General features: G+C 37.0%; 3 protein-coding genes across 9 annotated transcripts; 1 reads left to right on the top strand and 2 right to left on the bottom strand.

Annotated features, from left to right (window-relative positions):
* Positions 1–36: 36 nt before the first annotated feature.
* On the bottom strand, positions 37–2,748 carry hcar1-2 (hydroxycarboxylic acid receptor 1-2). Its single transcript, XM_046861600.1, has one exon. The coding sequence runs from the start codon at positions 1,942–1,944 to the stop codon at positions 988–990; it is 957 nt and encodes a 318-aa protein (XP_046717556.1). The 5' UTR covers positions 1,945–2,748; the 3' UTR covers positions 37–987.
* A 2,041-nt stretch (positions 2,749–4,789) lies between these two features.
* Positions 4,790–8,813, bottom strand: denr (density-regulated protein). Of its 2 annotated transcripts, none has more exons than XM_046861423.1 (8): positions 8,649–8,813; positions 7,881–7,991; positions 7,510–7,529; positions 7,228–7,312; positions 6,996–7,106; positions 5,671–5,787; positions 5,403–5,542; positions 4,790–5,124 (listed from the first exon to the last, which is right to left on the bottom strand). In XM_046861423.1, the coding sequence occupies exons 2-8, from the start codon at positions 7,978–7,980 to the stop codon at positions 5,080–5,082; spliced, it is 618 nt and encodes a 205-aa protein (XP_046717379.1). In that variant the 5' UTR covers positions 7,981–7,991; positions 8,649–8,813; the 3' UTR covers positions 4,790–5,079. The 2 variants fall into 2 exon arrangements, with proteins under 2 accessions (XP_046717379.1, XP_046717380.1); XM_046861424.1 differs by having other exon boundaries at positions 8,778–8,801.
* A 5-nt stretch (positions 8,814–8,818) lies between these two features.
* Positions 8,819–16,989, top strand: ccdc62 (coiled-coil domain containing 62). 6 transcript variants are annotated; one of them, XM_046861421.1, is made up of 12 exons: positions 8,819–9,617; positions 10,500–10,591; positions 10,681–10,873; positions 12,025–12,191; positions 12,432–12,533; positions 12,627–12,798; positions 13,626–13,727; positions 14,565–14,653; positions 15,361–15,434; positions 16,143–16,245; positions 16,461–16,712; positions 16,800–16,989. In XM_046861421.1, exons 1-12 carry the CDS (start codon positions 9,548–9,550, stop codon positions 16,833–16,835), a joined length of 1,452 nt encoding a protein of 483 aa, XP_046717377.1. In that variant the 5' UTR covers positions 8,819–9,547; the 3' UTR covers positions 16,836–16,989. The 6 variants fall into 6 exon arrangements, 4 of the variants coding, with proteins under 4 accessions (XP_046717377.1, XP_046717376.1, XP_046717378.1 ...); XM_046861420.1 differs by having other exon boundaries at positions 8,820–9,617; positions 15,361–15,461; positions 16,464–16,712; XM_046861422.1 differs by having other exon boundaries at positions 8,820–9,617; positions 15,361–15,461; positions 16,500–16,712.
* The last annotated feature ends 129 nt before the right edge of the window (positions 16,990–17,118 follow it).

The raw sequence follows: 17,118 nt of genomic DNA on the forward strand, positions 1-17,118 counted from the left end.
ACCGGCATGACACTAAAACAGGTAGCAGTAATGGTTACTTTTTACTTAAGTACATGTCAGAGCCCAAACCTTTTTTACTTTAACTTGAGTGGAAAAAAGTGTAGTGAATACTTCAACTTTTAACAGAGTCTTTTAAAACATCTGTAATTCTACTCAAGTGAAGGATGTGTGTACTTTTGCCACCTCTGCCCAAGACCGGCTGTTTTTTTGTAATCGAATTGGAATGAAAGCACTTTATTATATTATTATTATTAAAAAAAATTTTTACATTGCTGAAAACACACGTGTGTTAAAAACCCCAGCAAAGGCTCTTGAGCCTGATAGAAAACATCACTAAAATAAACTCTCCAAATGATCCACTTTGCAAGAGAAGGTGTACAAGCAAGTAAGCATATAAGATAAGATAAACCTTTATTCGTCCCACAGTGGGGAAATTTCTTAAATTTCTTAAATTTCAATTACTTAAATTTCTTATATTCATATAAATTTTAAATAAACTGGCATCTGAGTGTAGATGACTACAGATCATCCCACTGCACACAAGGAGGAGCCAGAAGTATGAAAGAAGGTGGGATTTTAAAATCCCCTGTGGTATATATTATTCACTTTATTTTATAACAAGGCTTTCAATAGCAAGGCTTAACTTACTTTAATTATTCTTTGTATGTCATATTTTGCCCATTAAAGACTAAAAACTGCATCATTTCTTTATAGAAGACATTAACAGTAAAGACTAAAGAAATAAGGAAATTTATTACATTAGATACATTAATTTCTGGTCTACAACATGTTGAAGCTTACAGTATATGCATAAAGTCCCCTTTTCCATAAACATTCCTACCAAAATTGCAAAAACAGTACACAATCTCTATCAGCTTTTGGTAACTAAAATGTAAAAAAAAGCTGGAATAGTATATACATTATGTACTAAGTGATGTATTAAAAAAACAAGACATTTTTATGTAATACATCATCTCTCAGTTTACTTTAATCACTTGTTACCGTAGCCACAATCTTCTCTGTTTTCCTCCCTCTGAGTTTCAAAATTAATTTCTCTAAGGTCCCACTGAATGCTGGAGTGGAGAAATAGTACACCAGAGGATTAAGGACACTGTTGAAATAGGTGAAGCAGACCGAAGTGTAAAACGCCAGATTCGCCTCACTGAAGTAGGAGCACTCGCTGTACCAGACCTTCAGTATCCAAACAGCGACTCGTGAGGCAGTACTTGGAAAGAAGCAGACGATGAAGACTATAGCGACGACGAAAATGAACTGAACAGCCCTCTTGATTTTGCCCGAGGTGTCCATTGTCTTGTTTTTCAGCTGCCACGTAATGCAGGCCGTGCAGAAGGTGATAATGATCGTGGGTACGGAAAACTGGATCACGTAAAATGCGTTGTGCCAGTTTGAGAGCGGGTTGCTCCCCATGCATATGTTGAAGCTCTCGCATTGGGTGCGGTTATCAAAACTGTAGAAGTGGCGTGAGCCAAGCAGGTATGCAGTCATGGCTATTATCATGGCCCACATCCCTGCAGAGACCCACATAGCATAGCTCAAGTTCATCCGATTGATACGGTTGAGCGGGTGTACAATCTTCAGGTACCGGTCCACGGCCACTGCCGTGAGAAAGAATATACCTGCTGCCCTGCTGGCTGCAAGGAGGAAGAGCAGAATGCGGCAGAAGACGTCGCCATGAACCCAGTCCTTGCGTCTGCGGTAGTAATCAGCTCTGAAAGGCAAGCAGAAGAGCACCACCGAGTCAGCTACAGCCAGGTGTGCCAGGTAGATAGAGTTGGGTTTCCAGCTCTCCATGTGGAAGGCGAACATGCACAAGGCTAAAATGTTCCCAGAGAGGCCTAAAATGAACTCTATGAAGAGGATAGGGGGGAGGACTTGGTCCAGAATGGGGGACTCGAAAGCGCAACAAACTGAGGAGTTCGACATGACAAATATGAGCTTCAGAATGTAAAAAGAACTTTACCTCCCAGGGCTATTTTATTCTGCGTCCCACGAGGTAGCACACCTCAGGGTGTCTTTATGTTTCCATGCAAATCATCTTCCTGAAAACTAGTTAAAAGGAAACGATCTCAGCTGTTGCATGCAAATGATCTCAAATGGGACTACTGTAACAAGGCAAATAAAAACGTCCCAATGCTCAGCAGCTTGTGCTCTTACAATAATTAAAAACGATATTAACAATGATACAGTGCCCTATGGCACGCAACACTTTCTCTGAAGGGACGTGTGATCATTGAAACAAACAAAAACAAAACAATGCTTTTGTGATAAATGTAGTGTCTTCATGGTATTTATATTTTTTGCATATTGTTCATAATATCTCTTAGTTTTTATCCCTTTAATACCACTGACATCCAATGTTTGTTCACAACTGCATCATGGATTTTTCCTTTTAGGTCTTGGTCAATCCAGATCCTGTCCTAAAGGGACTTTTGAAATATGAAAATAAACGCTTTATTTTGGGCAGATGTACAACAGTGGTTCGCAAACTTTGTTCTGCCTTTTCCTACTTTAGAGGGGGGTTAATTTTCAAGCCCCATCTGTCCTCAATCAGCAGAAAAAAATGGTAATGAAATACTTCAAGTTTAAAAATGTCTAATCTATCGAAATATAAAATTTTGAATCAATGATGTCAAATAACCAAGTTCAAAAATAAAAGTGTATTTGTGTAGTAGGTACCCTAGTGATGTTTTATTTCACTTACATTAATGACCTAATTGTTTGTTTGTGGTTGCTTTGAGGTGATGAATTTTATATTTGTTAGAGAAAAGATCTCCATAGATGAAGATTAATGAGGAACACAAGTATCGGGACACCTGACTTTCTTACCTGAAACCGTTCCACAAAGTTAAAGGCACACAAATGTCTTTAAACAAGAGACCCAAACCTGTTCCAGCATGACAATGCCCATGTGCACAATGAGACTTCTATGAAAATAAGGCGAAATGGCTGAATTTGCATGAATTTCCACAAACACACATTTCAAAATCTTAGCGGAACAGATTATATCTATTAGAACATAAACATGTGGACTAAATGTTAAACAAAATGCACATATGAATCCCATGTCCACAACCTTATACTTTATTCTAATCATATTACATACAGAACCAGTCCCATTAACTTAAGACGGATGAATAATCAGACATGATTTCCATTTCTGGATTCTTCAGCGTATCTAAAAAAAAAGAGCATTAATTTGGTGTATAATTATTTTATCCACTGGAATTCTGATTGAGTCATTCTGAAATAAACGTCTCTTATTGTTTCCCCAATGTGAACAAAGTAGTGGCCCTAACCGTCTTTCTTAATAAATAAAAAAAGAGAAGTATAAACAACTATTCAACAAGTATTAATAAAGACTGAAAATTGCTTCAGTGTTTTGCTTTGAAATAAACCTTTTAAATAAAAAAAAAAAATCTGCTGACTGAACATGTTTACTTGAATAAACTTTTTGGCCTGTACTGTCAAATTAACACACATTAAAGGCAAATTGATCTCGTGTTCTATTTTTACGGACCGGCCTGTAAGGTGTGGCGGATAAACACAACAAAATAAAATGATACGGCCTAAAAAATGGTATTTTCTAAATATAATAATACATGTGAATCCGCTGTTGTTTTTTTGTTCATTTTGCTCGCTTGAGGGTTTCAATTTAGTGGTAATGTATTATCTGTTAGCGGACTTTAAGAAGGTAGCTGGTTTAGGTAAGACGTGACCGAGGCAAGCATTTTGACATGCATCAAGAGTGAGTCATAGACGGATGTGTTGGAAAGAATCCGGTCATTTTCCAAAATAAAACATCGTTCAGAATCAGATAATAAATATGGAAATAAGGTTAGTTATGTACTCTTTCTGTGCGGCCCAGTACCAATTGACCAACGGACCGTTGGTTGGAGACCATTGATCTACGACACTCACTACAAAAGAACAATTTACCAGCTCCAGTCACGTCCCACCTCGTAAAGTTTATGGCCTTTAAAAAAGTAGATGCCGAACTCGCAACCATCCTGAACCATCTAGAGACGTACCAGTGCCAATTGGATCCCACTACATGTGTGGAGTTTTGACATTGGACCTCCGGGAGTGTTTAAAGGCTCTGGCATGGAGAAGCTTGTTGCTGGATCTGTGATGATCACAAATGTTGAGCTCAGTAGCTCCTACTTTTATACCAAAGACTGTAGAAAGAACATTAACTTATAATCTTATACTCCTGTACTCGTCAGTTCTCACTCTCCGGTGTTCTGTATTGTTGAAAGATCTATGTTCAAACTCTTGATGTCACCCAAATGAGGATGGGTTCCCCTTTTGAGTCCAGTTCCTCTTAAGGTTTCTTCCTCATAACATCTAAAGGAGTTTTTCCTTGCCACAGTCGCCATGGCTGCTCATCAGGGATAAATGCACACCATTCACCTTGACCGTTGATTTCTGTAAAGCTGCTTTGAGACAATGTCTGTTGTGAAAAGCGCTATAGAAATAAACTTGACTTTACCTTCTATTTGTTTGACCGAAATATGAATTCATGTATATGTAAATTTCATGTATGACCCTGGCAGAGGCTTTTATATTGCAATTTAAAAAATTTCCTCATTTTCCATCGGACTGCAGCTTTAACTGAAAAATCAGAAATGTGTACTTTTCCCATTTCCCTTATTGGCATAACAAGGGGTTAAAAGGGTCCAACATAAATGATACAGATATTTACAGCACGTGTTTATCCTTTGCCCTCTAATTAATACATAGAAAACACCTGGTCATCTCAAAAAGAACGTAGAAAGAAGAACAAGCCAGCGAGCCTGGAATTTATTATTAGCTTGCAGTTTGATTGAGCAAAGTGTTGAGATATTCACATCATACCAGACCTTTGGCAAACAAGAGAACAAGCAGCTATCTAGAACTGAGGGGGAGACAAAAAAAAGCGCCAAGGGTGTGGCCAAGTCCACCGTGTTCTATACAGTAAATAAAATAGATATAAAACAATTTGATGTTAACATTTGGCCATGGTGGGGTTTTTTTTGTGTCGTGTCACGTCTGATTTCAGTAAAAGTGCACATCGGATTTTCATTTCTTGACTTCTCCGAGGTCGTCAATGCTGTCGTCATCCACCTGTGAGAGAGGGAGAGGGAGGGAGAGAGGGAGAGAGAGAGGGATGGGTTTTAATGTAATACTCAGGCTCATTAATCTGACAGCTCTGGCACAAAAAAATCTTAATTACCCGACTAATTTCACTTGTCCGTGACGGGGTATAAAATAAAATGAAAAATACAAAAAGAGATAAAAAAAAAATATTCCAATTTTAAAACAGAATAAAGAAATAAAATAAAATCTACACTATAATCAAATATCATGGCGATGAACTTAATAAATGGAATTTAAAACATTACCTCAGGCCACTTTTCCTGGATGACGTCAATGATGTCATCGGTAAAGTCTCCCTGAATGATGATTTCGTCCTCTGCTGTCACAGAGGCACCGCAGGAGAATTTCTGAGCAAAGAATCTCTGAGCCTCTTTAAGATCGATGTCTGAAAAGAACAAACAAAACAAGGCAATAGTGAGTACCAGTTTTTTGTCGCTTCACTAATAATTAGCATTATTTAAAACAATAAACGAATAATAATTCAGAAGAAAAAGATCAAGTGCAACATCTTACCAAAGGTGGCCAAGCCGCACACCCGTGTGACATATTTTTTCTTAGCGCGTGGGATTTTTGCTATCGTTACTTTCTGAGGAACGGTCTTCTTTTTCTGTTTGATTTGACCTCTGCCACCTGAACACACATTTGAACATCAGGTCAGATTCACAATCAGTAACCACAGTAAGCGATCAGTAACCACAGTCAGGACCACAGATCTCATATATATAACAGCAGGTACTCCAAATTAATAATATACTATTAATCATTAACTTTTATTACCCCATATTCCAATTATTTGGATAAATAGTTAAATTCTATTGTTGGATGAAACACATAGCAAGGAAGGAAAGTCTATATATTATAAATAGTGAAAATAAACAGATTTTTTTTATGTGTATGCCAAATGAAAAACAAAAAAGCCCTTAATTTAAACAAAAAAAACCAAAATAATAATAACATTTTTTTAAAAAGCATAAAAACGCTAAAGACCCCACAGCGCTAGAGTTAGCCTCTAACCAGGAACTAGTGCTAGGAATTCTTTAGCGTTTTATCTCCAGCTTTAAGGATTTCTCTTAAAAGGACAGAGGGAATGAATGAAGGATGAAAGGAATTAAGACATTTGTTAAAGTATGCTGAAATAAGCAGAAAAGTTAAGTAGATCATACCTTTATAATTATATTTAATTAATTAAAATTTTCCATTAATTCAATTTTATTTAATTAATTTATACATAGACAAATAAATGTTTTCCTTCGATGCTTGGATAGGAGAAGCCCGATAGAACTACAAGTTTTCTGCCAATAAGTGAATATATAGACAATTATAATAATGTTGTAAATAAAAATGTAAAAAAAAATTATTATTATTACTGTGCATAAATAAACTCCCCTGCAATAGTTTCAAGTTTTACTTTCCATGATCTATGACCGACACAGGAGTATTTTGGCAGCAGGACTAGAAACGGGTATAAATGTCTGGAATATTCTGTAATGGTATATTCTGGTGTAATTGAATTCAGTAAGTTAATGGATTGTTTTTCAGTGCATCGATGTTGCAATTTACTGGCTGACACACTCACACACATCTCAAATCTGATTATACTACATAAGTCCATAGTCAAGTCACCCCTAATATTTAGATAGATAGATAGATAGATAGATAGATAGATAGATAGATAGATAGATAGACAGATAGACAGACAGACAGACAGACAGACAGACAGACAGACAGACAGACAGACAGACAGAGCCTACATTCTTACGATGCACTACAGCTTATTGTTAATGCCCTAAACAAAAACAATATTAAACCATGAAAAACAATTGCATGTGAAACAGCACCTCTCTTCTGCTTCTTCTTCTCTTCTTCCTCTCCAGCAGGTGGCACCTCTGCACCTGCTCCACCTCCACCTCCACCACCTCCTCCTCCTGTTTCCTGCTTGGGCACATTCCCTGTGGCCACAAACACTCAGTCTTTCCTTTGTTGCCCACACAACACATAAAACTGTACAAGTTATAATATTAATTGTGTAGTGCCTACATGACTCGTGTCAGGAGTGATGCCAGCGCTTACCCATAGTCATTCTAGCAAACATGTCTGGGAAATTTTTCTCTAGCCACTGTCTGCATTTCGCTGGCTCGGGCATGTACTCACAGTACTGCAGATTGCAAAAAAAAAAAAAAAAAAAGAAAGAAAGAAAGAAAAAGATTTAACACAGTTTGAACATTTACTGCAAAAAAATAAAAAAACAATAACATTATCTAAACTTTCCATTAGACCCAAGATAAATGTGAACTTGATCTCATAATTATAATAATAACAAATGACAACTAATGCACTTGTATGTGGTCCTACCTCAGATGGCAAAGAGCATACTGCAAAGAAAAAGAAATATAGTTAAGTCTTTTTTTCACTAATCAAACTTCTGTTAAAATAAAATCTATACCGTAACATATATATGAAAAAAAAACTCATAAACAATCATAATTTCTATATCAGATATGACCAGTCTCAGGAACATCAGGCATAAAAAAAATACACCCTGGATGAGATGCCTGGGCATAATGAACCTTAAAATGTTCTTTCAAATCTAGGGGCAATTTAGAGACATCAATTCACCTACTAAATCAAGCTGGAAAGAAGCCTGTATGAAAGAAAGAAAACAAAACTCCAAACAGAGAGTAGACAGAGAGCAGCATTTAATCAGGAGCTCTGGTGAGGTTTACCTCCACAGTAAAGCACTTTCAGGGGGTACTTCATGTCTCCATCAGCCCGATCCGCTTTATTTTCCGGAGAGCCTGACTCGGCAGTCTCAATAGCAGACATGTTGATTATTTCTAGGACATTTGGAGCAAAAAATATTTAAGGTCAACATGGTTAACATGGTGTGATCAGATTAAAATGGTGTGTTAGTCCTGGAAAAAAACCCTACCCTGGACATGTAAATGTCAGGACTAATTTAAGAAAAGAAAACAAATACATTTATTTCCTTGTTTGGAAACCCAAGCTTAGTGGATCTTCCTAATGATGAAATTGGTTAAATGAAATGACAGACATAAGATCTGGAATGTTATTTTATACTATAAGAGAATTACAATGTCATAATATCAGGAGATCGAACGCAGATCCAGATGATAAAGCAAACCCAGACATGTTATTCTGTTATAACGGTGATAAGATCTCTCAGATCTCTCAGCTGCCATCAGGGCCAACAGTCTCTCAGCAAAACAGTGTGTCAGTGTAGCATGAGAGGGGACACATAACCGCCCCAATGAAATTAAACACGCAGGTTATACACATTGTTCTGCAGTAAACTAGGCTCAATCCCAATCCGATGAATACGTGAACTAAATCTTGGCAGCAGAAAGCCATTTGGGATTCAGCCCCAGTCTCCATCTCTATGGAGAAAATTTCCACCCATTCATTAGCCACGGCTGCTAGCAAAGCAACAGCTTTAACACAATTTAGCACAACATAGGTGTGACAACGCATACCTCTGGACCTTCCTCACAATTCTTTTCTTGCCAGTAAAATCTTGAGCATTATTACGTAAAGCGTTTTAAGTGAGATATTTTTTCCCCCGTTTGAGTAAATATACTAAATGTTTTACAGCTTGAGCACACCTCTACAGCCTGGTTTGGCGTTGGGGTCTTACCAGTAGCTCCTGCGCAGACGCGAAACAAGGCAACGTTGGCTGTCAACAGAAATGCCTGACACGGTGTTTGAATATGTAATAACTTAATATTCTTAATCAAAATAAATGCTAGGATCAAATCTAAAATATATATTTTAAAAAGGAGGAAAAGAAGTTATAAACTCTAAATACGCTTAAAATGTTTTTATTAGTTATATTTTAGAACAGGCAATATTTAGGTTGACCACAAGATGTTCTGGTCGAAACGATGAATTTCAAAAGTTTTAATAAAATGCCGTTTGCGTAGTAAAAGAGCGAGTTAACGTTTTTTAACAGAGAAACACGTGTAATATAATTGTTCCTGATTTTAATATCAATATATGACGTATATAATGAGCTTTTACACCGACTATATAAACTGTAACTCATAAAAAATAGAACAGACAACAAATAGGGTTTATTATCAAGAGTCGCTGCTGCAGGTCTGAATTGGGTTTCAATTTTCGAGAGAAAGTTATGAACGTTTATAACCGTTAGTTTGGTTCTGTTGAGACTGAAAATCTGTAGCTTGGTGTTAAAGTCTTAAAGATTTTATTAAACCTGAAATGAGCAGAATTTCAGACCATTGAGAGTGTGTGTGTGTGTGTGAGAGAGAGAGAGAGAGAGAGAGACTGAGACTGAACATGTCAATGACGAGAGCTGTTAGTGAAATGAATGAATGACAGGAGCTGATAATGTGCAAGTCCACAATTCCAGTTTATGAAGACGACATGGATGAAGAGAGAGAAAAAAGACGATTATAAGCCTAAAGGATGTGGGAGCACAAATGGTAATGAAAAGAAAAGTAGAAGGTTAAAACTAGGCGTAATTGAATATGGCTCTAATTTCATCATGTCTCTATTTTTTCTTTTTGACCATGTTAAAATAAGATACACAGGCTTTCTAAAGATTTATTAAAGGCTTTTTGAAGTGTTAAAATGTGCAGAGAGCAGACTTCTGGAATATAATATTTTGGGGTGTGATGTTATAATCACCAACCACTTGACTGTGTCAGGTTTCTCAATGTGAAGTTATGTGGATTGTTTTTCAACACCGTCACATATCGAAATGTATTATTGCTCTCACTTATTTACCAATTCCCATTTTTGTTATAATTGTCGCATGTTATGATTGCTATATGTTTGGAGTTACGTTTAGTTTTGCAGAAAGACTTTAAAACTGAAAAAGAAAAAGTGGCATCCTGAAACTGGAGACTCCTTCCATAACTGTTACACAAACCACAAATACAGATATATATATATATATATAGCTCCAGACCAACAATTGTGTTTATATATATATATATATATATATATATATATATATATATATATATATATATATATATATATATATTTAACTGATTTCTGAAGTTAGTTCTGATTTATAACCTATTTTTGTGTGGCTTGTGTGCAGTAAAAGTAAGTTGTTAGTATAGTAGCATATTTTAGAAACAATGTATATTATTGTAATGCTTTCGTGTGTTTATTAATTCATCTTAATTCATTAATTAATCATTTAAATTACAGATGTTAGAGCTGCCTTTATAGAAATTAATCAACGCTTTTGAACCAGTCGAGATCGCGAACTCAGCAGTGCTGTGGTATCAATAAATATCACTGTCATTCTTAAAATAACCCTGATTAAAACAAAAAAACTTTTTTGCACGCAGGTAAAGGCAGCATGGAAAGACGAACTCCAAAGAGCACCTATAACATCTCTGCCAATTATCAGTCACCTCCCTCAGCTATGCAGGGGTCTCAGGTAAGAGACAGGTGTATTTTTGGTGCTTACAGTCTAAATGCTTGCGCTAGTACCTGCTAGTAACTGTTGGTTGTATGCATTTCTGGTAGACTCAAGCAAGTGATCTGGAGATCACAACCATCCAGAAACAGCGGATAGAGCTACAGCTCCTCGTAGCAGAACTGAAGGATCGTGATCGGGAGCTCAACAGCATGGCTGCAGCTCATCACAGACAACTGCAGGCATGGGAGCAGGATCGACACAGAGTACTGACTCTGGAGCAGAGGTGTGCACGCCTTGAAGGTGAGCAGTTCGTATTACTTTCTATTGTTAGAACTGTAATGTAGAAGCCAATTAAAGCATAGAGTTAAACAGATCAAGATTAAAGGCTTGCGCTGATTTGTCGCCTCACTTCTGAACTCACATTATTCCAGTTTTGAGCACAGTCTTCAGGTAATGTCGTTCGTGCGACCTACTAGTGGTTTAACTTTACTGGATAGTCATGTCACAATTTTAGTCGATTCACTTTCCAGAATGTTTTGAACAAAATTGAAATGGTACAAGAGTGAAAAGACTGCTTTGTTGTCTGAACAAATCTAATTCAATGTGAAGAGTGAAAAAAGTAAACAGTATGTAATAAGGAATATGATAGGTTCACCATATCATAAAAAAGATGAAAGGGAAAGATGATCAATAAAACTTGAAAAGACCTGTGGCAGCACCTGAGGCATCAAAACCAGAAACAGTTCCAAAGTCAGCGTTCTACTGACTGACTAATCTGAATCACAAATTTCCATGATGCACATTTTTGTATCTCAATGACTACAAACTAAGCAGTTTACATTTACTATATAAAAAGCATTATATTATTTTTTTTATATATCTTAAACAATATAAGAAATTTAAAACCATACATGTGTGATATGGTTTTCATTTTCTTATATTGTATAAGATGTATAGAAATTGAGGTTTAAAAACAATGCCATGAATCCATCTTGACTAGAATAAAAACCCTAAAGATTATGAAGGAATTAATATTGTAGATGGCTTGAGGGGGCAAAGGCAAACCTTTTGCTTTTGTAATTTTGGATTAAATATATTGTCTGTCATATGAAGATTTATAAAAAAATTGTCCATTATGATTGTTTTAATTTAATTTATTTTTATTTGTATACCGATTTCAACAATGAAAATTGTCTCAAAGCAGCTTTACACAGATGTTGTAATAAAAATGATTAAGACGTTATTTATAAGTGTAAGTTTGTCCCTGATGGAGCAAGCCGGTGGGGACTGTGGCAATGAAAAACTCCCCAAGATGGCATAAGAAAGAACCCTTGAGAGGAACCAGACTCAAGAGGAAACCCATCCTCATCTGGGGTGCACCCAAATGTCCATTTTAGACAACACTAATGATCTAAAAAATAAACTGAGATACAATTGGTTTCTGTCACTAGATGAGCTGAAGAAGCGCAATCAGGTTATCAGAGCCATTAGCAAACGTTTGAAGGAGGCGGAGATGCGTGAGCAGGACAGCCGCACAGAGCTAAGCAGCATCCACAAGCAGATGCAGGAGCTTAGCCAGAGACAAGAGCATAGCAGCCAACACCACCAAGACCTGGAGGTTACTGTTTTGTGTGTTGTCCTTATTTAGTAATATCTGTAGATATTTATTAGCAGTAGAGGTGGATCTTGTATTGGTTTTTAATTATTAAAGGTTATTATTAAAATGGATTAAATGCAATTAATATTGAAATGGTCAATGCAATAACTATAATATGTACTGTTATACTAATAGCTGGCTAATTTTTAAACTGTGTTTTGTTTGAATATTTTGATTTTAAATGCTGATAATTTTTCAAAGGAGAAGAATCGGAGTCTGAACTCGAGCATCATGACTCTCTCATCCCAGCTTGGCCAAGTTCAGGTTCATGAGGAAGAGCTGAGCTCCATACTCAAACTGAAGGTGACTCCTCAATCTCTTGCTCTCTATTACTCTAATATGGGAAGTGTGTATTTTGTTTGCAGTTTCTCCTTGTTTATATCTGTATTTACTCAGGACAAAGATTTGACAGAAGCCACAAATCGCATATTAGATCTGACTGATCGTCTACAAGATTCTGAGTCATTGCTAAAGAAGTTCCAGTCTCGTGAGAGCAAAATGTTACAGGAAACAGAGGAGTACAAGCGGCGCTTCAGAGAGGCCAAACATCAAAATGCCCAATTAAATGGTAAAAATAGTATCTATTAAAGTTTTAATAAAATAAATAAATTGTGCTTTGGCAATTCTACCAAAAAAATAGCAAAAATATCAGGATAAGGCTGTGCAAATCTAATTGAGACATATACTAAAAGTATCTATGATTAACGAAGGCTCTATTTATATATATATATATATAGTGCAAATCTCAGCGCAGTCCTAAAAACTTTCCCTTTCACTCTTGCAGATACCCTTCTATCGCAAATCACTCCTGCCACTCTTCTCCACCCACTCCACCCTGCCTGCACTCTTTTCTTCACTTCTCTAATACACTCTCCATTACTTTGCACTGTTAATCCCCAGGTACCTGAACTCTGATTACACCCTAAGTGAACATGTCAAAACTGTGTCAAAAGTGTCAATATTTTGTGTGAGCACCATTGTTATATAGCACTGCCTTAATCCTCCTGGGCATGGAATTCACCAGAGCTTTACAGGTTGTTGCTGGGATACTCTTCCATAATGACATTACGGAGCTGCTGGATGTTAGACACAGGGCGATTCTCCACCTGTCGCTTGAGGATGCCCCACAGGTGCTCAATAGAGTTCATGTCTGGAGACATACTTGGCCACTCCATCACCTTCAGTTTCCTCAGCAAGGCAATGGTCATCTTGGTAGTGTGTTTGGCGTCTTTATTATGTTGGAAAACTTGGCCTAGTTTCTGAAGCGAGGGCATCATCTTATGTTTTTAACTTTGACTATAATCTGTTATAATGTTCTGAAACCTTGTGATATAGATGTATGTTGAGCCATGTAATTTAAGTTTTTTTTTTTGGTGGGGGGACCTTTTTCACCAGGTGAGCTTCAAGAAAAGACTCTAGAGAACAACACACAACGAGAGGAGCTTATTCGGTTTAGACAAGAGAACCAGCTGCTAAGGAAAGAACTAGCACTCGCAGGTACAAATATATATAAAGGAACATTATAAATTTGCAGTGTTAAATAATTTGCCAGTTAAATTGATTAACACTCAATATATTATGGTGTATGCTCGGTACACTCATATCTCACCGAGTACTGTATTTTCCGGACTATAAGCCGCTACTTTTTTCCCACGCTTTGAACCCCGCGGCTTAAACAACGAAGTGGCTTATTTATGAATTTTTCCTGTGTTTTTCCCGGTTTCACAAACTTCAAGCCAAAAAACTGAGCGACATGGTTTCCAAAACTCGTGCTTTTTAATTTTTCTTGGCAACAGCGTTACGTCAAAGAAACTTAGAAATGAGCATCAGAAAATAATACGGACATATTCCTCGGTCTTGCACACATGCAGTAATACCAGAAAAATGCGGCAGCAGGCTATTCCCAAAATGCCGCTCTGCTCTTAAAGGAGCCACAACATATTTCACCTGTTACACCGTGTAACAGACACTGTCTTTCGTTAAAGCCTGTGTAAAGTTCATTAGTTTCAACGGCTTATAGACAGGTGCGGCTTATTTATGTTTAAAATCTAAATCTTTGTAAAATTCAGTGGGTGCGGCTTATATTTGGGTGCGCTTAATAGTCCGGAAATTACGGTAGTTATTAATGATCTATTTTGTGTCTTGTTGTTCTCATTTCCAAAGGCAAAGCGGGTTTTATTCATTTTAGTGGTTCTGTTCATTCATTTGAATTGTATTGTTGTTTTATTGTTTCTACACTATTTATGCCACATAAATGTATGTATTAATCCTGATGTTTTAGGCTTTCTGATTAGAAAAGAATGTTGATGCTTCGTTGCACTTTGTGTTGTGTAGATGAGGGCGAAAGTTGGAAGGAAGAGTTACTTGCGCTCGCCCGATCCAAACAAGAGCGCACAGAATCGGAGCTTATCTGCCTGCGCCAGGTATTTCCTACTTTTTCACTGAAGGTTAATAATGATGAACGGCAGTGAGTAGAGTGCAAATTGGCCATGGTGCAGACTATTTGGTTTTCACTTGCTTTCCTATTTTCATTTAAGTCACAGTAAATATTTATTAGCATGTTCAGAAAAAAAGAGCTAGTGAAGATTGTTTAATTATTTAATTTCAGTTCTGAGTTTCTTAAAATGTCTTTGCCCTTCCCCTTTTGCTCGATTCTTACGCAGTCATCCGGTTTTTCAGCATTCCCCGAGTGTTTCATCCATTTCTCTTCAGGAGACTCAGTTAGCCATGGGCTTGATCTTATCACTTGTCTGGCCCTATTTGAAAACTTTTTTGGAAAAGTATGGCTATTACGTTTTCAGATTAATACTAGGTACAAATTGTCTTCATACCTTAAGGTTTGCTTGCAATTTGTAATTGTTGGATACGAAGCACCATGATGTTTATTTGTTCCTTTTAGCAGCATGAAGGATAAAATTTTATTCTTTACCTACTGCATATTTTCACTTTTCACTGCATATTTTCAAATGTATTTCAGCACATTTATTTACTTTTTGTTCTCTCAAGATATCTAGACATTTGGTACAAAATAGATGTGCTGAGGTCTTTAAATCATGGAGTACTGAAGAGTGTGTGTGTGTGTGTGTGTGTGTGTGTGTGTGTGTGTGTGTGTGTGTGTTTGATGTCATAGGTGTGTGAGCACCAGCAGAATGACCTACAGCTCTTGAAACTCAACCTAGAGACGACCAAAGAGGCATTAATGCAGTACGAAAGCCAAAGATCACCTGCAAGGCAAAGAGAAAATCACAGTTAAATCATTTATTTAAAATAAAATCTAACTTATTTATGCCATTTTAACTGAAACACATTTCTGGTTCTAGTGGATAGCATGTAGCAGGTGGGTACTGTGTTTTAGAACACTATAACTATCGGTAAACAGGGATAGGAGAGTGTATAGAAGAGTGGCATAGGAAAAGCCTAGTCATACACAAAGGGTGATACTAAACAATCACTGCTACTCCATCAGGAGGACTTGGAGCTGATAAAATAATCTGCTGTGGAGTAAAGAAACAAGTGCAAGTTGCAAAATTCCAGGCAGTAATGGTGATGGGGCTTCAGCTGAGCTTGCTCCCACTTTACCCCACTGCTGTGATTGTAGCAGGGATCCAGCAGAGCATAAGACAGTAGCTTAATGGACTTCATAGCCATCACATAGCCATCACAAACCTCTGTGGAGACAGAGTACCGAGCACTGTTTGTAGATGTTAATCCAAATGACCTACATTCCTCTCTGTGGAACAGCAGTCAGAACGAATAAATTGAATAAAAAGTGTTAGTGAGAAACATGTTGCCAAGTAGATTTCTATTATAAAATAGTTCTCTTGTGTTTCCACAGCCTTTCCAGTGCATATTAGTACTAATGCTGCTGCCTTATTGATATTAATGATAATGATTTTTTACACTTTTGTCCAGTCCTGAGGATGTGACTTGGATGTATATGGACCATTCTACACCATCACCACGGAGGAGGACAACGAGTCCTACACTTGTAGAAGAGACAACACTAAACAAACAGGTAGTTCCATCCAGGGTGCATTTCTCCCTCACTCCCAGTGTTCAGGCTTCAGATCCACCACGACAGAATTAAAGAATTACGTGTAAACCTGTATTTAAGTGAGAGAGATTTTATCATTTTTGTTATTGTACTTACATTTAATGCTCAATTATCTTGACTTCCTACAAACAGTTAGTTGAGCTGAATGAAACAAACCTCCAGTGCATTTCTTACAGCAGCAGGAGGCATTCACCTCTTCCACATCTCGCTTGCAGCGCTTGCTGGCTGAGTCACAGTTAATGGTGGCAAGTTTGGAACTCTCATCTGGAAAACCTCAAAGCTATTTCCAAGGACCTCCAAGTCCTGTCCTGGCTTCCACTTCACATAGTAACTCTGTCTGCAGCCTCAATGATGGCCAGAATAATGCAGAGGGTCACGACCAGTTCCAGTCCCCCAGTAATAGCCATAATGAAAGACAATCAAGAAAGGTATATAATTGTGTTCCTTTGCTCTTTCAATAGAGAAATTGATTCATCAATGTGTAACTTGAATTGTATTTATTTATTTCCTTTTAGGATGGTTCTCAATTGCATAGCATTGGCACTTCATAGAAAACCAAGCAATATGATCAAAAACGCTTTGAATAGATGACTTGGGACTTTGACGATGGACCCACATGGACATCTATAATAGTGCTTTCTTTGGACATAGCCGTTTCTTCAAACTGCCAGTGCCAATGGAATACAAATAAATAGATTTAAGTCATCAAAGAGTGATGGTTACAAATATTTTAACTACAGAGTTCGTGATTTAAAAAATGTTATGTTTAGTTTTTATTTTTTTAACAATAACCATAGGGAGCTATTATACTTCTTAAAATAGTAAACATAACAT

This window comes from Silurus meridionalis, chromosome 11, assembly GCF_014805685.1.
Source record: "Silurus meridionalis isolate SWU-2019-XX chromosome 11, ASM1480568v1, whole genome shotgun sequence".
NCBI classification, from domain to species: domain Eukaryota; kingdom Metazoa; phylum Chordata; class Actinopteri; order Siluriformes; family Siluridae; genus Silurus; species Silurus meridionalis.